General features: G+C 43.0%; 1 protein-coding gene across 2 annotated transcripts in view; it reads left to right on the top strand.

Annotated features, from left to right (window-relative positions):
* The first annotated feature begins 2,650 nt into the window (after positions 1-2,650).
* DPF1 (double PHD fingers 1) overlaps positions 2,651-22,089 on the top strand; it is a 54,481-nt gene continuing 35,042 nt past the window's right edge. For both annotated transcript variants that reach the window (XM_075260116.1, XM_075260115.1), the window contains exon 1: positions 2,651-2,748. In XM_075260116.1, coding sequence (XP_075116217.1) covers positions 2,651-2,748 — 98 coding nt within the window. The remainder of the gene's footprint in view (positions 2,749-22,089) is intronic.

The following is a 22,089-nucleotide window of genomic DNA, read 5'->3' as shown; positions in this document are numbered from 1 at the left end:
ACTTCTCTTGGAAGGAGCCAACACCCCCTAAGTTTATAGAGACATGGTGACGTGCACATTATTAGAGGTCCTGCAGTATTAGTGGTCCTCCACTGTTATTAGTCGTCCCGCACAGTATTAGAGGTCCCACACAGTATTAGAGGTCCTGCACAGTATTAGTGGTCCTGCACAGTATTGGAGGTCCCGCACAGTATTAGAGGTCCTGCACAGTATTAGTGGTCCTGCACAGTATTAGAGGTCCCGCACAGTATTAGAGGTCCCGCACAGTATTAGAGGTCCTGCACAGTATTGGAGGTCCTGCACAGTATTAGAGGTCCTGCATAGTATTAGTGGTCCTGCACAGTATTAGTGGTCCTGCACAGTATTAGTGGTCCTGCACAGTATTAGAGGTCCCGCACAGTATTAGAGGTCCCGCACAGTATTAGAGGTCCCGCACAGTATTAGAGGTCCTGCACAGTATTGGAGGTCCTCCATTGTTATTAGTCGTCCCGCACAGTAGTAGAGGTCCCGCACAGTATTAGAGGTCCTGCACAGTATTAGAGGTCCCGCACAGTTTTAGTGGTCCTCCATTGTTATTAGTTGTACTGCACAGAATTAGAGGTCCCGCACATATAAGTCGTCCTACACAGTATTAGAGGTCCTGCACAGTATTAGAGGTCCTGCACAGTATTAGTCATCCTACACAGTATTAGTGGTCCCGCACAGTATTAGAGGTCCTGCACAGTATTAGAGGTCCTGCACAGTATTAGTCGTCCTGCACAGTATTAGTGGTCCCGCACAGTATTAGGGGTCCCGCACAGTATTAGTGGTCCTGCACAGTATTAGTCGTCCCGCACAGTATTAGAGGTCCTGCATAGTATTAGTGGTCCTGCACAGTATTAGTGGTCCTGCACAGTATTAGAGGTCCTGCACAGTATTAGAGGTCCTACATAGTATTAGTGGTCCCGCACAGTATTAGTGGTCCCGCACAGTATTAGTGGTCCCGCACAGTATTAGTGGTCCCGCACAGTATTAGTGGTCCTGCACAGTATTAGTGGTCCTGCACAGTATTAGAGGTCCTGCATAGTATTAGTGGTCCCGCACAGTATTAGAGGTCCCGCACAGTATTAGTGGTCCTGCACAGTATTAGAGGTCCTGCATAGTATTAGTGGTCCCGCACAGTATTAGTGGTCCTGCACAGTATTAGTGGTCCTGCACAGTATTAGAGGTCCTGCATAGTATTAGTGGTCCCGCACAGTATTAGAGGTCCCGCACAGTATTAGTGGTCCCGCACAGTATTAGAGGTCCTGCACAGTATTAGAGGTCCTGCACAGTATTAGTGGTCCCGCACAGTATTAGTGGTCCTGCACAGTATTAGAGGTCCTGCAGAGTATTAGAGGTCCTGCACAGTATTAGAGGTCCTGCACAGTATTAGAGGTCCTGCATAGTATTAGTGGTCCTGCACAGTATTAGTGGTCCTGCACAGTATTAGAGGTCCTGCACAGTATTAGAGGTCCTGCACAGTATTAGTGGTCCTGCACAGTATTAGAAGTCTTGCACAGTATTAGAGGTCCTGCACAGTATTAGAGGTCCTGCACAGTATTAGTGGTCCTGCACAGTATTAGAAGTCTTGCACATATAAAAAACAAAAAACTTGCAAGTCTTCAGTAGGTGATACCTTTTTTAATGGCTAACTCATAATGATGACAGAATATGACGTTTCAAAACTTCCTCTGAGCTCCTTCTTCAGATATATCTGAAGGAGCTCAGAGGAAGCTGCGAAATGTCATATTCTGTCATCATTATGAGTTAGCCATTAAAAAAGGTATCACCTACTGAAGACTTGCAAGTTTTTTGTTTTTTATATTGCATAACCACTGGCTAACACGGTACAAAAACAAACATTTTCCTTGGTCCTGCACAGTATGTCTCTCCCCCTCAGTCTGTCTCTACCTGTCTCTCCCGTAGTCTGCCTCTACCTGTTTCCCCCTCAGTCTGCCTCTCCCCCTCAGTCTGCCTCTCCCCCTCAGTCTGCCTCTCCCCCTCAGTCTGTCTCATCTCCTCAGTCTGTCTCATCTCCTCAGTCTGTCTCATCTCCTCAGTCTGTCTCATCTCCTCAGTCTGTCTCATCTCCTCAGTCTGTCTCTACCTGTCTCCCCCTCAGTCTGCTTCTCCCCCTCAGTCTGTCTCTACCTGTCTCTCCCCCTAGGTCTGTCTCTTCCCCTCAGCCCGTCTCTACCTGTCTCCCCCTCAGTCTGTCTCTACCTGTCTCTCCCCCTAGGTCTGTCTCTTCCCCTCAGCCCGTCTCTACCTGTCTCCCCCCCTGTCTGTCTCCCCGGCTGCCCACCTCCTGCCTCCCCTAATCACTCCCCTTCCTCCTCACCCCTCCATTCCTGACTTCTCCCTCCTCAGCCCTTCTGGTCCCCCCTCCTTCCTGTCTTGCCCCTCTCTTTGTCACCCACCTCCCCTCTTACAGTACCCTAACCCTCTACACCAATCCGGCTTCTTCTCAGCCTCCCAGACCTGTCTGTCGCAGGGCATTTTGGGACTCGTAGTTCTTGCCGCTCTCCTGCGCATTGGCCGTGCGCCGCCTCCGGACTACATGTCCCGTCACCCCCCGCGGCCGGCTTCCCTCAGCTTGGCCTGTGATTGGCTGCTGTGTGCAGAATGAATGAAATTGTACAGTATTGTGATATTAGAGGGGCTGCAGTGTCCCTGCTTAATACCCAGCAGCACCATGAACACAGCCCTGCACAACCCCCTCAAATCGTGAGTACAGGCATGCATGCATGACTAATGTCTGGCTGTGCAGCTCTCTGCATGTAGCCTATAGAGATATAGGTAATATCAGGGCTATGCATAGATCTATATGTACTTGTGCAGGGATGTATATGTGATTGCATGCATGTAGTCTGTGCAGTGTAGCATGCATGTGCATGACTATATGTAAGTGCACATGTATGTAACATAGACACCTGGCTGCCATTAGTCAGCAGTTCCGCCTGTCTGCACTGACTATACATTAGGGGTCTCCATAGAAAGGTCACATGTATGGAGGCTCCGGCATCTGGATTACACAGCAGCCTGCGTGCAGATGTCAGCCCCCTACAGACGTAATGAGCATCAGACTGTATAGGAGCCTCTGTCCAGTATACTTGTGGAGAGCCTGAACCCCATGTGACTGTCCGCTGGACTCATTCATCCCCGTGACATTTCCCTAAATGATATAACTTGTACCCTCTGCTGGGCTCCCCATAGTGTGACGTCCTTATATCCCCTATACATTGTACTGCCAGGCTTCCGATAGAGTGACATCCTTTTATCCCATATACATTGTACTGCCAGGCTCCCCATAGTGTGACATCCTTATATCCCCTATACATTGTACTGCCAGGCTCCCCATAGAGTGACATCTTTATATCCCCTATACATTGCACTGCCAGGCTCCCTATAGTGTGACGTCCTTATATCCCAATACATTGTACTGCCAGGGTCCCCATAGTGTGACATCCTTACATCCCCTATACATTATACTGTTGGGCTCCACATAGTGTGACATCCTTACATCCCCTATACATTGCACTGCCGAGCTCCCCATAGTGTAACATCTTTATATCCCCTATACATTGTACTGCCAGGCTCCACATAGTGTGACTTTCTTTCATCCCCTATACATTGTACTGCCAGGCTCCCGATACTGTGATGTCCTTACATCCCCTATACATTGCACTGCCGGGCTCCCCATAGTGTGACATCCTTACATACCTTTTACATTGTACTGCCAGGCTCCCCATAGTGTGACATCCTTACATCCCCTATACATTGCACTGCCGGGATCCACATAGTGTGACTTTTTCATCCCCTATACATTGTACTGTTGGGCTCCCCATAGTGTAACGTCCTTACATCCCCTATACATTGTACTGTCGGACTCCCCAGACTATGACTTCCTTACATCCCCTATACATTGTACTGCCAGGCTCCCCAGACTGTGACTTCCTTACGTCCCCTATACATTGCCTTATTACTCCTCGTTCCCTATGGCGTTAATACTTTTCCACCTTCCTGTTCTCTTATTACTATATGTAGAGTTGTATAGCTTGTAATGATTTCTATAGGGTAAGAGATGTCACATTGTAACAAGTCATTAAACATTCTCAGATCTGTATAATATCGGGTGTAATGTCACTTTGTCGCGCTGTTTTGTCGTCCTGCAATCTTATTATGCAACATTACAATCCATATATCTAAGAGATACCGAAGCTGTCTGTGACCTGTCTGCGACTGGAGGAATAGTATAGTCATGCATTCCATATATGTGCAGGCGTCTGTAGATATAAACTGATGTACCATAGGTGTTATGATGTGCCTAGGAGTAAGAGATTACAGAAAACTCCTATATAGTGATTTATATAATGTATAATGTGATGTACTATAGGTGTTACGATGTGCCTAGGAGTGGGAGATCATAGTAACTCCTATATACTGATTTATATAATGTATAATCTGATGTACTATAGGTGTTACCAAGTGCTTAGGAGTGAGCGATCACGGTAACGACTATATAGTGATTTGTATAATGTGATGTACTATAGGTGTTACGAGGTGCCTACAAGTGAGAGATCATAGTAACTCCTGTATAGTGATTTATATAATATATAATGTGATGTACTATAGGTGTTACGAGGTGCCTAGGAGTGGGAGATCACAGTAACTGCTATATAGTGAGTTATATTATGTATAATATGATGTACTATAGGTGTTATAATATGCCTAGGAGTGAGAGATCATAGTAACTCCTATATACTGATTTATATAATGTATAATGTGATGTACTATAGGTGTTACGAGATGCCTATGAGTGAGAGATCACAGTAACTGCTATATAGTGAGTTATATTATGTATAACCTGATGTACTATAGGTGTTATCATATGCCTAGGAGTGAGAGATCATAGTAACTCCTATATACTGATTTATATAATGTGTAATGTGATGTACTATAGGTGTTTTACGATGTGCCTAGGAGTGAGAGATCATAGTAACTCCTATATACTGATTTATATAATGTGTAATGTGATGTACTATAGGTGTTTTACGATGTGCCTAGGAGTGAGAGATCATGGTAACTGCTATATAGTGATTTATATAATGTATAATGTGATGTACTATAGGTGTTACGGGGGTGCCTACGAGTGAGAGATTATAGTAACTCCTATATACGGATTTATATAATGTAATGTACTATAGGTGTTACGAGGTGCCTAGGAGTGGGGGGTCACGATAACTTCTATATAGTGATTTATGTCACTTATGATACATCTACATATCGCCAAGGCTTCTCCATAATGCCCCTTCATCTGTAAGGTTGTGCCTTCCCACCATATAGAGATGAATTGTTTATTTTCCATAGGTTTATATAAATTGTTGCGTCTTTTTCTGCTGTTTTTATTTTTTTTTTACTTCTTTGTTGCTACCTGTATATTGTCAGCGCTGCAGTTGACAGATCTGGTCTATTCTTTCGTCTTGAGTCCTTTAGGTACATATAGCGGTGAGGTTTATGGAACTCGCTGCCGCAAGATCTGGGATGACTGGTCACTTGTAAGCTCCAGGAGGATCTGGACGACCTTCTGGGGAAGTAGAATTTTTGGGATAGGAGGTTGATCCTGGGATTTAGTCCGCTTGTCTTATTTGGAGCTGGGAAGGAATCCTTCTCCCCTGATAGGGCGACTGGCACCAACCTCAGGGTGGATCAATATGGTAGGTCTATAGGTCTGACTTATGGACTTGTCTTATCTACTAGATCACTATGTTGTGTAGAGAAAATATTCAAACATTTAGGACTGGACAATTTTTGCCGAAAATTAAAATCTCAGTTTTATTCAAGTTTATGGGAAAATTTTAATCAAAACTTCAAGTTTTTGCTTAAAAAGTTAATCTGGTCCAGAGCGAGGAGAATTAGATGGGACGCAGCTTCCTGGTCCTGACTACAGTGAAGAAACTGGACATCATAATTTGCAGTGGAGGAGACATCCAGTATGGAATATATCAGACTCTGCGGGGAAACGTCCAGTATGGAATATATCAGACTCTGCGGGGAAACGTCCAGTATGGAATATATCAGACTCTGCGGGGAAACGTCCAGTATGGAATATATCAGACTCTGCGGGGAGACGTCCAGTATGGAATATATCAACCTCTGCGGGGAAAGTCCAGTATAGAATATATCAGACTCTGTGGGGAGACATCCAGTATGGAATATATCAGACTCTGCGAGGAGACATCCAGTATGGAATAAATCAGACTCTGCGGGGAGACATCCAGTATGGAATATATCAGACTCTGCAGGGAGACGTCTAGTATGGAATATATCAGACTCTGCGGGGAGACATCCAGTATGGAATATATCAGACTCTGCGGGGAGACGTCCAGTATGGAATATATCAGACTCTGCGGGGAGACATCCAGTATGGAATATATCAGACTCTGCGGGGAGACGTCCAGAATGGAATATATCAGACTCTGCGGGGAGACGTCCAGTATGGAATATATCAACCTCTGCGGGGAAAGTCCAGTATAGAATATATCAGACTCTGTGGGGAGACGTCCAGTATGGAATATATCAGACTCTGCGAGGAGACATCCAGTATGGAATAAATCTGACTCTGCGGGGAGACATCCAGTATGGAATATATCAGACTCTGCAGGGAGACGTCTAGTATGGAATATATCAAACTCTGCGGGGAAAGTCCAGTATAGAATATATCAGACTCTGCGGGGAGACATCCAGGATGGAGTATATCAGACTGCAGAGGAATGTCCAGTATGGAATATATCAGTACTCTGGGGGGAATCGTCCAGTATGGAATATATCAGACTCTGTGGGGAGACGTCCAGTATGGAATATATCAAACTCTGCGGGGAAAGTCCAGTATAGAATATATCAGACTCTGCGGGGAGACGTCCAGTATGGAATATATGAGACTCTGCGAGGAGACGTCCAGTATGGAATAAATCAGACTCTGCTGGGAGACATCCAGTATGGAATATATCAGACTGCAGAGGAATGTCCAGTATGGAATATATCAGTACTCTGGGGGGAAACGTCCAGTATGAAATATATCAGACTCTGCGGGGAGACGTCCAGTATGGAATATATCAGACTCTGTGGGGAGACGTCCAGTATAGAATATATCAGACTCTGCGGGAGACGTCCAGTATGGAATATGTCAGACTCTGCATTGAGACGTCCAGTATAGAATATATCAGACTCTGCGGGGAGACGTCCAGTATGGAATATATCAGACTCTGCGGGGAGACGTCCAGTATAGAATATATCAAACTCTGTGGGGAGACGTCCAGTATAGAATATATCAGACTCTGCGGGGAGACGTCCAGTATAGAATATATCAGACTCTGCGGGGAGACGTCCAGTATGGAATATATCAGACTCTGTGGGGAAGACGTCCAGTATAGAATATATCAGACTCTGCATTGAGACGTCCAGTATAGAATATATCAGACTCTGTGGGGAGACATCCAGTATGGAATATGTCAGACTCTGCATTGAGATGTCCAGTATAGAATATATCAGACTCTGCGGGGAGACGTCCAGTATGGAATATATCAGTACTCTGGGGGGAAACGTCCAGTATGAAATATATCAGACTCTGTGGGGAGACGTCCAGTATGGAATATATCAGACTCTGCGGGGAGACGTCCAGTATGGAATATATCAGACTCTGTGGGGAGACGTCCAGTATAGAATATATCAGACTCTGCGGGGAGACGTCCAGTATGGAATATGTCAGACTCTGCATTGAGACGTCCAGTATAGAATATATCAGACTCTGCGGGGAGACGTACAGTATGGAATATATCAGACTCTGCGGGGAGACGTCCAGTATAGAATATATCAAACTCTGTGGGGAGACGTCCAGTATAGAATATATCAGACTCTGCGGGGAGACGTCCAGTATAGAATATATCAGACTCTGCGGGGAGACGTCCAGTATGGAATATATCAGACTCTGTGGGGAAGACGTCCAGTATAGAATATATCAGACTCTGCATTGAGACGTCCAGTATAGAATATATCAGACTCTGTGGGGAGGCATCCAGTATGGAATATGTCAGACTCTGCATTGAGATGTCCAGTATAGAATATATCAGACTCTGCGGGGAGACGTCCAGTATGGAATATATCAGACTCTGTGGGGAAGACGTCCAGTATAGAATATATCAGACTCTGCATTGAGACGTCCAGTATAGAATATATCAGACTCTGCGGGGAGACATCCAGGATGGAATATATCAGACTCTGCAGGGAGACGTCCAGTATGAAATATATAAGACTCTGCGGGGGGGAAGGAGAGGTCCAGTGTAGAATATATCAGTCTGATAACAATGGCAAATTAATGGATTTATTTAATTATACAGCCCTTTATAGGGAGTCTGTCTGACCCTATATCCCAGCGTGGACTTAAAGGGTTTGTCCAGAATTTAATTCAAACTCGTCCATAACCCTGATGTGATCTCCTCCACACTGTACAATACGGGATCTGATCTCCTCCACTTTGTAGAATACGGGATCTGATCTCCTCCACACTGTACAATACAGGATCTGATCTCCTCCACACTGTACAATACAGGATCCGATCTCCTCCACACTGTACAATACGGGATCTGATCTCCTCCATACTGTACAATACAGGATCTGATCTCCTTCATACTGTACAATACGGGATCTGATCTCCTCCACACTGTACAATACAGGATCTGATCTCCTCCATACTGTACAATACGGGATCTGATCTCCATACTGTACAATACGGGATCTGACCTCCTCCATACTGTACAATACTGGATCTGATCTCCTCCATACTGTACAATACAGGATCTGATCTCCTCCACACTGTACAATACAGGATCTGATCTCCTCCATACTGTACAATACTGGATCTGATCTCCTCCATACTGCACAATACAGGATCTGATCTCCTCCACACTGTACAATACGGGATCTGATCTCCTCCATACTGTACAATACAGGATCTGATCTCCTCCATACTGTACAATATGGGATCTGATCTCCTCCATACTGTACAATACAGGATCTGATCTCCATACTGTACAATACAGGATCTGATCTCCTCCATACTGTACAATACGAGATCTGATCTCCTCCATACTGTACAATACGGGATCTGACCTCCTCCATACCGTACAATGCAGGATCTGATCTCCTCCATACTGTACAATACAGGATCTGATCTCTTCCAAACTGTACAATACAGGATCTGATCTCCTCCACACTGTACAATACGGGATCTGATCTACATACTGTACAATACGGGAACTGATCACCTCCATACTGCACAATACAGGATCTGATCTCTCCCATACTGTACAATACGGGATCTGATCTCCTCCATACTGTACAATACAGGATCTGATCTCCTCCATACTGTACAATACGGGATCTGATCTCTATACTGTACAATACAGGATCTGACCTCCTCCATACTGTACAATACGGGATCTGATTTCCTCCATACTGTACAATACAGGATCTGATCTTTCCCATACTGTACAATACGGGATCTGATCTCCTCTATACTGTACAATACAGGATCTGACCTCCTCCATACTGTACAATACAGGATCTGATCTCTTCCAAACTGTACAATACAGGATCTGATCTCCTCCACACTGTACAATACGGGATCTGATCTACATACTGTACAATACGGGAACTGATCACCTCCATACTGCACAATACAGGATCTGATCTCTCCCATACTGTACAATACGGGATCTGATCTCCTCCATACTGTACAATACAGGATCTGATCTCCTCCATACTGTACAATACGGGATCTGACCTCCTCCATACTGTACAATACTGGATCTGATCTCCTCCATACTGTACAATACAGGATCTGATCTCCTCCACACTGTACAATACAGGATCTGATCTCCTCCATACTGTACAATACTGGATCTGATCTCCTCCATACTGCACAATACAGGATCTGATCTCCTCCACACTGTACAATACGGGATCTGATCTCCTCCATACTGTACAATACAGGATCTGATCTCCTCCATACTGTACAATATGGGATCTGATCTCCTCCATACTGTACAATACAGGATCTGATCTCCATACTGTACAATACAGGATCTGATCTCCTCCATACTGTACAATACGAGATCTGATCTCCTCCATACTGTACAATACGGGATCTGACCTCCTCCATACCGTACAATGCAGGATCTGATCTCCTCCATACTGTACAATACAGGATCTGATCTCTTCCAAACTGTACAATACAGGATCTGATCTCCTCCACACTGTACAATACGGGATCTGATCTACATACTGTACAATACGGGAACTGATCACCTCCATACTGCACAATACAGGATCTGATCTCTCCCATACTGTACAATACGGGATCTGATCTCCTCCATACTGTACAATACAGGATCTGATCTCCTCCATACTGTACAATACGGGATCTGATCTCTATACTGTACAATACAGGATCTGACCTCCTCCATACTGTACAATACGGGATCTGATTTCCTCCATACTGTACAATACAGGATCTGATCTTTCCCATACTGTACAATACGGGATCTGATCTCCTCTATACTGTACAATACAGGATCTGACCTCCTCCATACTGTACAATACAGGATCTGATCTCTTCCAAACTGTACAATACAGGATCTGATCTCCTCCACACTGTACAATACGGGATCTGATCTACATACTGTACAATACGGGAACTGATCACCTCCATACTGCACAATACAGGATCTGATCTCTCCCATACTGTACAATACGGGATCTGATCTCCTCCATACTGTACAATACAGGATCTGATCTCCTCCATACTGTACAATACGGGATCTGATCTCTATACTGTACAATACAGGATCTGACCTCCTCCATACTGTACAATACGGGATCTGATTTCCTCCATACTGTACAATACAGGATCTGATCTTTCCCATACTGTACAATACGGGATCTGATCTCCTCTATACTGTACAATACAGGATCTGACCTCCTCCATACTGTACAATACGGGATCTGATCTCCTCTATACTGTACAATACGGGATCTGACCTCCTCCATACTGTACAATACGGGATCTGACCTCCTCCATACTGTACAATACGGGATCTGACCTCCTCCATACTGTATAATACGGGATCTGACCTCCTCCATACTGTACAATACTGGATCTGATCTCCTCCATACTGTACAACACAAGATCTGATCTCCTCCATACTGTACAATACGGGGTCTGATCTCCTCCATACTGTACAATACTGGATCGGATCTCCTCTATACTGTACAATATGGGATCTGATCTCCTCCATACTGTACAATACGGGGTCTGATCTCCTCCATACTGTACAATACTGGATCTGATCGTGGTCCGGCATCTCTTTGCTGCTCCGGTGTCTTCTTCTGTCAGACTCCTTTGTTCGCTGTGACGTTCCTTGTCCTTTCAGTCGGTCACGTTCTGAATGGACTTCTGCCAGAAGAAGACAGCCGAGCAGCAGGACCCAACCACGCTGGGAGGACCCCGGAGCACCAGGGTCAGGTAATCCCATCCCCACTTTGTGGATAAATACGCACAGCAGATACACTGGGATTTCTAAAACTGTTGTGTTTCTGTAAATTGCGATATCTCAGTAGCACCTACAGAAATGCTGACTGTTTCCCTACAGGTATAAGTGAAGCGCGGAGGAATCCTCTGTGAACTTTCTCTGAAAAGCGCTGCGAGAAAACTGCGATGCGTTGCTCTCATGGTTCTTCACGCAGCACTTTTTTTTACTGCGGGACACTACGTGGGGTCTTAGCCATAAGGTGATTTATATTTTATGTAATTTGGGATATTTGTGACTCCTCTATTTGACTTTGGTGCATGTTTGTTCCAACAATTCTCGCCCAATGCTCATGCATTAAGATTGGGGCCCCATGTTGTGAAAACGCATCGTTTTGGCCGCGTTCTGCAAGGACAGTCCGCTGTGATATTGTGCAGCTGCTGAAAGAGGGAGCCGGCTGTAACTTCTATGTACTGCTGAATGTGTAGATAGATAGATAGGAGATAGATAGATAGTTAGATAGATAGATGTATAGAGAGACTTATAGATATAGATTTGTAGATGTATAGAGAGAGATGTATAGATATTGGTCGCTTTGGGATGCGCCATGTAACAAGCCGTGCAGTTCTGCGTCCCTCACATATCCATGGACTGATTTTTATTTCTATGCACTGGCGTACATAAAATGAACAACAATCAGAGATCTAGAAATCCTGTAAGGAAACATTACAGAAAATATATTGAAATATTAATTACCTTTTTATAATACAAACATTTATCTCCTGAAAATAGACAATCCCTTTAAGAGTCGGCTCCCGTATGCCTCCATGTGAATGTATCCCTAGCCCGACGCCTCCATGTGAACGCACCCCTAGGCCGAGGCCTCCATGTGAATGCACCCCTAGGCCAAAGCCCCACATTGTAGAAAAAAGTGGGAAAGAAATGGGAATGTGAAGGAAACTTCATATACTTTTCCCTTCTGTTAAGAGGTTTGTCCGGGCTTATGTTTTTGAGAATTGGCCTGAAAATCTGCAACAATAAGGCCCCAAGTAGTGGACAATGGCTGCGGGAAAAACCGTGACAGCAAAGGACCTTCAGCTTCTATTATACCTAGGGAATCTGCTGCCGTTTCCGTAGGTATAATTGACATGCTGCGATTTCCAAAAACGTGACTTATCTGCTCGGCGTATTTTTGCGGAATGAGGAGATCGGATTCGCTAGAATTTCATCCACTTTGCTGTCACTGTAAGGTGCCGTGTTTTTTTTCCGTGCCGTTTCCGCCACGTGGGGCCCCGGCTTAAATGCTGCTTTTACTTTAATGATTATGGCTCCGGTATATTCTGTCTAACCCCCATCATCCTTCCTATATCTATTCTCTTCATCCAGAATCGTCTATAGGCGCGGTCACATGACTTTTTCCTCGCTGTGATTTTGAGCATCTTCTCTCTGTGACCTCTCCTTGTAATTTCTCTTATTGTCTCCCAATATTCGTGAGGGGTGCGCGCCTCACCAGACCCTTATTATTCACCTGTCCCCACATTTATCTCTCGGCAGATAATTGTATTTTTGGTGAGGTGTCAGTCTGCGGATTCTCTTCCTCGGGCCGGGGCCTTTGAAATGTTAATGCCCTTGTACTGCTGCATATATACATATATATTGGGACTTGATGCAGCAGGGTGTGCAAGTATTAATGTGTCAGCGCCCTGCCCCCCTCACACCCACACAGTCTTCTGTCTGTTCTGCAGGTTGGCTGTCTGGGGGAATACGTGGGTGGGGGAGTGGGGTGGGGGTAAGGGAGCGAAATGGAAGAGGCAAAGACTGGATAGAAATCATCTATTTATTACACCATTTCCATACAGTACACTATTAGTAATGCACCCCCGGCAGCCCCTCACACACCGCACCCCAAATTCATAATAATATTAGCAGAATTTCATCACTATATTAAAAAATTCTGAAATGTGTGACAAAAATGATATTGTCCATTACAGACCCCTCAGCAGGGGACAAATCATGGTGTCAGTGCGGATCCATCATTCAGGACACATTGGTAAGAGCAGTAATACAAGACCTGACTGGTACCCAGCTTTCCCAGAACAAGAAGAAACCAACAAAACTTCATATGCTTAAAAAAAAAGTAAATTCCGATCCTTGTGGCCATTTATTGTGACTCTTCACCCATATAGAGAACTGCGGGGGCTTCGGTATTTTGGGATATTTCTTTATGGCTAGTCCTTTCCAAGGGTAAATTGACTGCTGAGTGTGTTGTACTACTGTGCGGGGGGGCATCCAAAATCACTGGAGCGGAGCAGATACTATATAGTGTCCTATCTACAGGTTGTAGAGCAGATTGTATATAGTGTCCCATCTACAGGTTATAGAGCAGATTGTATATAGTGTCCTATCTACAGGTTATAGAGGAGCAGATTGTATATAGTGTCCCATCTACAGGTTATAGAGCAGATTGTATATAGTGTCCTATCTACAGGTTATAGAGCAGATTGTATATAGTGTCCTATCTACAGGTTATAGAGCAGCAGATTGTATATAGTGTCCAATCTACAGGTTATAGAGCAGATTGTATATAGTGTCCCATCTACAGGTTATAGAGCAGCAGATTGTATATAGTGTCCAATCTACAGGTTATAGAGCAGATTGTATATAGTGTCCCATCTACAGGTTATAGAGCAGCAGATTGTATATAGCAGTGGTTCTCAACCTTTCTAATGCTGTGACCCCGCAATACAGTTCCTCATGTTGTGGTGACCCCATTCAGTTTGGAACACGCATCCATAACAGCGTGTGTTCCAGCTGAATAGCGCTGCTGCAGACAGTAGCGCGGTTTCTCAGTGGCTAAAGCCATCAGAAATATGTATTTTCTGATGGTTTTAGGCATACCTCCTAACTTTTGAAGACTAGAAAGAGGGACAAAATATGCGGTGCACGCAGCGGCGAATTTAGTTCCGCCCACTTTTATGTTGACTCCGCCCATTCTCATTCATTTTTCATGTGCTCCCACACAGTATAATCCTCCTACAGTCACCCGTACATTATATGTCCCCCCGCCATCTCTCCCCCAGTTTCATATAACCCCTTCATCTGCCCCCAGTTTCATGTCCCCCCCTCCATCTCTGCTCCCAGTTTAATGTCCCCCCATCTCTGCCCCCAGTTTCATGTCCCACATCTCTTCCATAGTTTCATGTCCCTCCATCTCTGCCTCCAGTGTCAAGCCGTACCCCCTTTCATCTGCCCACAGTTTCATGTCCCCCCATCTCTTCCCCCAGTTTCATGTCCCCATCTGTTCCCCGGTTTCATGTTCCCCCATCTCTACCCAGAGCTTCATGTCCCACATCTCTTCCATAGTTTCATGTCCCCCCATCTCTGCCTCCAGTGTCAAGCCGTACCCCCCTTCATCTGCCCACAGTTTCATGTCCCCCCATCTCTTCCCCCAGTTTCATGTCCCCATCTGTTCCCCGGTTTCATGTTCCCTCATCTCTACCCAGAGCTTCATGTCCCACATCTCTTCCATAGTTTCATGTCCCTCCATTTCTGCCCCCAGTGTCATGCCATCCCCCCCCTTCATCTGCCCACACTTTCATGTCCCTCCATCTCTGCCGCCAGTGTCATGCTGTCTCCCCCTTCATCTGCCCAGAGCTTCATGTCCCTCCATCTCTGCCCCCAGTGTCATGCCGTCCCCCCCTTCATCTGCCCACAGTTTCATGTCCCTCCATCTCTGCCCCCCAGTGTCATGCCGTCCCCCCCTTCATCTGCCCACAGTTTCATGTCCCTCCATCTCTGCCCCCCAGTGTCATGCCATCCCCCCTTTCATCTGCCCCTTCATTATGTTCCACCTTAATGTTTAAAACAAACAAAAAAAACACTTATACTCACCTTCCAACGCTCCCCCGCTGCCCGCTCACTCATATAGTTGTAGCCGCGATGTGACGTCATCACATCGCGGCTACACATTCAAAAGCCGCAGCACAGCATTAAAGCAGGAGCTGGTTGTGACAGCTCCTGCTTTAATCGCATGTGTTTTCAACTCATCGGCGTCCTCCGGGCGCCGATCAGTTGAAACCGGGACATACCTCCCACCGACTGGGACGGTTGGGAGGTATGTGGCGACCCCTGTGTTTTGGTCGTTCGACTCCCGCTGGGGTCGCGACCCACAGGTTGAGAACCGCTGGTATATAGTGTCCTATCTACAGGTTATAGAGGAGCAGATTGTATATAGTGTCCTATCTTCAGGTTATAGAGGAGCAGATTGTATATAGTGTCCTATCTACAGGTTATAGAGCAGATTGTATATAGTGTCCTATCTACAGGTTATAGAGCAGATTGTATATAGTGTCCTATCTACAGGTTATAGAGCAGCAGATTGTATATAGTGTCCTATCTACAGGTTATAGAACAGCAGATTGTATATAGTGTCCTATCTACAGGTTATAGAGCAGCAGATTGTATATAGTGTCCTATCTACAGGTTATAGAGCAGATTGTATATAGTGTCCTATCTACAGGTTATAGAGCAGATTGTATATAGTGTCCTATCTACAGGTTATAGAGCGGATTGTATATAGTGTCCTATCTACAGGTTATAGAGCAGATTGTATATAGTGTCCTATCTACAGGTTATAGAGCAGCAGATTGTATATATTGTCCTATCTACAGGTTATAGAGCAGATTGTATATAGTGTCCTATCTACAGGTTATAGAGCAGCAGATTGTATATAGTGTCCTATCTATAGGTTATAGAGGAGCAGAATGTATATAGTGTCCTATCTACAGGTTATAGAGCAGATTATATACAGTATAGTGTCCTATCTACAGGTTATAGAGCAGATTGTATATAGTGTCCTATCTACAGGTTATAGAGGAGCAGATTGTATATAGTGTCCTATCTACAGGTTATAGAGGAGCAGATTGTATATAGTGTCCTATCTACAGGTTATAGAGGAGCAGATTGTATATAGTGTCCTATCTACAGGTTATAGAGCAGCAGATTGTATATAGTGTCCTATCTACAGGTTATAGAGCAGCAGATTGTATATAGTGTCCTATCTACAGGTTATAGAGCAGATTGTATATAGTGTCCTATCTACAGGTTTTAGAGCAGATTGTATATAGTGTCCTATCTACAGGTTTTAGAGCAGATTGTATATAGTGTCCTATCTACAGGTTTTAGAGCAGATTGTATATAGTGACCTATCTACAGGTTTTAGAGCAGATTGTATATAGTGTCCTATCTACAGGTTTTAGAGCAGATTGTATATAGTGTCCCATCTACAGGTTATAGAGCAGATTGTATATAGTGTCCTATCTACAGGTTTTAGAGCTGATTGTATATAGTGACCTATCTACAGGTTATAGAGCAGCAGATTGTATATAGTGTCCTATCTATAGGTTATGGAGGAGCAGAATGTATATAGTGTCCTATCTACAGGTTATAGAGCAGATTGTATATAGTATCCTATCTACAGGTTATAGAGGAGCAGATTGTATATAGTGTCCTATCTACAGGTTATAGAGGAGAAGATTGTATATAGTGTCCTATCTACAGGTTATAGAGGAGCAGATTGTATATAGTGTCCTATCTACAGGTTATAGAGCAGATTGTATATAGTGTCCTATCTACAGGTTATAGAGCATCAGATTGTATATAGTGTCCTATCTACAGGTTATAGAGCAGCAGATTGTATATAGTGTCCTATCTACAGGTTATAGAGCAGATTGTATATAGTGTCCTATCTACAGGTTTTAGAGCAGATTGTATATAGTGTCCTATCTACAGGTTTTAGAGCAGATTGTATATAGTGTCCTATCTACAGGTTTTAGAGCAGATTGTATATAGTGACCTATCTACAGGTTTTAGAGCAGATTGTATATAGTGTCCTATCTACAGGTTATAGAGCAGATTGTATATAGTGTCCTATCTACAGGTTATAGAGCAGATTGTATATAGTGTCCTATCTACAGGTTTTAGAGCAGATTGTATATAGTGACCTATCTACAGGTTTTAGAGCAGATTGTATATAGTGTCCTATCTACAGGTTATAGAGCAGCAGATTGAATATAGTGTCCCATCTACAGGTTATAGAGGAGCAGATTGTATATAGTGTCCTATCTACAGGTTAGAGAGGAGCAGATTTTGTATAGTGTCCTATCTACAGGTTATAGAGCAGATTATATACAGTATAGTGTCCTATCTACAGGTTATAGAGCAGATTGTATATAGTGTCCTATCTACAGGTTATAGAGGAGCAGATTGTATATAGTGTCCTATCTACAGGTTATAGAGGAGCAGATTGTATATAGTGTCCTATCTACAGGTTATAGAGGAGCAGATTGTATATAGTGTCCTATCTACAGGTTATAGAGCAGATTGTATATAGTGTCCTATCTACAGGTTATAGAGCAGCAGATTGTATATAGTGTCCTATCTACAGGTTATAGAGCAGCAGATTTGTATATAGTGTCCTATCTACAGGTTTTAGAGCAGATTGTATATAGTGTCCTATCTACAGGTTTTAGAGCAGATTGTATATAGTGACCTATCTACAGGTTTTAGAGCAGATTGTATATAGTGTCCTATCTACAGGTTATAGAGCAGATTGTATATAGTGTTCTATCTACAGGTTTTAGAGCAGATTGTATATAGTGTCCCATCTACAGGTTATAGAGCAGATTGTATATAGTGTCCTATCTACAGGTTTTAGAGCTGATTGTATATAGTGACCTATCTACAGGTTATAGAGCAGCAGATTGTATATAGTGTCCTATCTATAGGTTATGGAGGAGCAGAATGTATATAGTGTCCTATCTACAGGTTATAGAGCAGATTATATACAGTATAGTGTCCTATCTACAGGTTATAGAGCAGATTGTATATAGTATCCTATCTACAGGTTATAGAGGAGCAGATTGTATATAGTGTCCTATCTACAGGTTATAGAGGAGCAGATTGTATATAGTGACCTATCTACAGGTTTTAGAGCAGATTGTATATAGTGTCCTATCTACAGGTTATAGAGCAGCAGATTGAATATAGTGTCCCATCTACAGGTTATAGAGGAGCAGATTGTATATAGTGTCCTATCTACAGGTTATAGAGCAGCAGATTGTATATAGTGTCCTATCTACAGGTTATAGAGCAGATTGTATATAGTGTCCTATCTACAGGTTTTAGAGCAGATTGTATATAGTGTCCTATCTACAGGTTTTAGAGCAGATTGTATATAGTGTCCTATCTACAGGTTTTAGAGCAGATTGTATATAGTGACCTATCTACAGGTTTTAGAGCAGATTGTATATAGTGTCCTATCTACAGGTTATAGAGCAGATTGTATATAGTGTCCTATCTACAGGTTATAGAGCAGATTGTATATAGTGTCCTATCTACAGGTTTTAGAGCAGATTGTATATAGTGACCTATCTACAGGTTTTAGAGCAGATTGTATATAGTGTCCTATCTACAGGTTATAGAGCAGCAGATTGAATATAGTGTCCCATCTACAGGTTATAGAGGAGCAGATTGTATATAGTGTCCTATCTACAGGTTAGAGAGGAGCAGATTTTGTATAGTGTCCTATCTACAGGTTATAGAGCAGATTATATACAGTATAGTGTCCTATCTACAGGTTATAGAGCAGATTGTATATAGTGTCCTATCTACAGGTTATAGAGGAGCAGATTGTATATAGTGTCCTATCTACAGGTTATAGAGGAGCAGATTGTATATAGTGTCCTATCTACAGGTTATAGAGGAGCAGATTGTATATAGTGTCCTATCTACAGGTTATAGAGCAGATTGTATATAGTGTCCTATCTACAGGTTATAGAGCAGCAGATTGTATATAGTGTCCTATCTACAGGTTATAGAGCAGCAGATTTGTATATAGTGTCCTATCTACAGGTTATAGAGCAGATTGTATATAGTGTCCTATCTACAGGTTTTAGAGCAGATTGTATATAGTGTCCTATCTACAGGTTATAGAGCAGATTGTATATAGTGTCCTAGCTACAGGTTATAGAGCAGATTGTATATAGTGTCCTATCTACAGGTTATAGAGCAGATTGTATATAGTGTCCTATCTACAGGTTTTAGAGCAGATTGTATATAGTGTCCTATCTACAGGTTTTAGAGCAGATTGTATATAGTGACCTATCTACAGGTTTTAGAGCAGATTGTATATAGTGTCCTATCTACAGGTTTTAGAGCAGATTGTATATAGTGTCCTATCTACAGGTTATAGAGCAGATTGTATATAGTGTCCTATCTACAGGTTATAGAGCAGATTGTATATAGTGTCCTATCTACAGGTTATAGAGCAGATTGTATATAGTGTCCTATCTACAGGTTTTAGAGCAGATTGTATATAGTGACCTATCTACAGGTTATAGAGCAGCAGATTGAATATAGTGTCCCATCTACAGGTTATAGAGGAGCAGATTGTATATAGTGTCCTATCTACAGGTTATAGAGCAGATTGTATATAGTGTCCTATCTACAGGTTATAGAGCATCAGATTGTATATAGTGTCCTATCTACAGGTTATAGAGCAGCAGATTGTATATAGTGTCCTATCTACAGGTTATAGAGCAGATTGTATATAGTGTCCTATCTACAGGTTTTAGAGCAGATTGTATATAGTGTCCTATCTACAGGTTTTAGAGCAGATTGTATATAGTGTCCTATCTACAGGTTTTAGAGCAGATTGTATATAGTGACCTATCTACAGGTTTTAGAGCACATTGTATATAGTGTCCTATCTACAGGTTTTAGAGCAGATTGTATATAGTGTCCTATCTACAGGTTATAGAGCAGATTGTATATAGTGTCCTATCTACAGGTTATAGAGCAGATTGTATATAGTGTCCTATCTACAGGTTTTAGAGCAGATTGTATATAGTGACCTATCTACAGGTTTTAGAGCAGATTGTATATAGTGTCCTATCTACAGGTTATAGAGCAGCAGATTGAATATAGTGTCCCATCTACAGGTTATAGAGGAGCAGATTGTATATAGTGTCCTATCTATAGGTTATAGAGGAGCAGATTGTATATAGTGTCCTATCTACAGGTTATAGAGCAGCAGATTGAATATAGTGTCCCATCTACAGGTTATAGAGGAGCAGATTGTATATAGTGTCCTATCTACAGGTTAGAGAGGAGCAGATTTTGTATAGTGTCCTATCTACAGGTTATAGAGCAGATTGTATATAGTGTCCTATCTAGGGGTTATAGAGGAGCAGATTGTATATAGTGTCCTATCTACAGGTTATAGAGGAAGAGATTGTATATAGTGTCCTATCTACAGGTTATAGAGGAAGAGATTGTATATAGTGTCCTATCTACAGGTTATAGAGCAGATTGTATATAGTGTCCTATCTACAGGTTTTAGAGCAGATTGTATATAGTGTCCTATCTACAGGTTATAGAGCAGGGGGAGCAGATTGTAATATTACATTCACAAGTCTGTCTCCTTTGGTGTGCGGCATTGTGCCTGGTAGTGTATGATGAGGGTATTGGCTGCATCTTCTTCAAACAGTTGGTCAGCAGGGGTGCCAGGTGTCAGTCAGGCTGCCATGATCTGTTATTGATGACCTTTCCATCCTGGAAAACCCTTTTAATGTAATAGATCATACCTTTGCACATGGACTTTCTATAAGATCTGTATATTTCATCCACGGTTTCAGTTGTCAGCATGAAACACAACATTACTGATACAGGATCAGACTACACAGGGTTTATTTGTTGTCTGTTACCATGGCGATACGTATGGGAGGGATGTCTAGCCATAAACACTTGGCTCGTACTGACTGGTCCTGCTGTGTAGGGGCTGGATAACAACGGCACCAGGCAATATTCCACCATATGGAGAAATCTCAGTGTGATAGATGATGGGATGGTAAATACGGTGCGGGCGGATGTCGCACCGACTGATGATGAGGCTCCGGCTTTTATGTGACAACCTTTAGCGTTGTAAGAATTGATATATATTGGTTTCAAGGAGTTGTACACGTTAGTTGTTTATGTCTGACCATTGTCATGGTGATCTACTGGGAATCTGGTCGCTATTTCTTATGGAACCGTTTCTGTTACAGATGACCTGTCACTTTTTACCTGTTGCTATGGCTTACAGGGCCCTTACCTGTTGCTATGCTGTTTGTTATATTTTTCTCCAAGTTTTTTAAGATTCTCTCTATTATACGCCGCCATCTCTCTTGGATTATTTCTACACAATTTTTTATATTTTTTTTGCTGCCATTGACCTAGAAATCTAGGATTAAGTTTTGGTGGAATATACCAGATCCCATTCCAGTTTACCAAGGACTTTGCGATATTCACACGATTGTTGAGAATCTGGCTACATTCACATGACCGAGATGCAAAAAGGCTGTAAAAATTGTCCATTTTTCCCGCCCATCTTGTAACTAAGGGGCATTTTCACGGATCCCTTGTATATTACAGTGTATTATAGGGA

Source organism: Leptodactylus fuscus, chromosome 11, assembly GCF_031893055.1.
Source record: "Leptodactylus fuscus isolate aLepFus1 chromosome 11, aLepFus1.hap2, whole genome shotgun sequence".
NCBI lineage: Eukaryota > Metazoa > Chordata > Amphibia > Anura > Leptodactylidae > Leptodactylus > Leptodactylus fuscus.
Note: the sequence above shows the minus strand (reverse complement) of the source record. Positions and strands in the feature narration are given on the sequence as shown.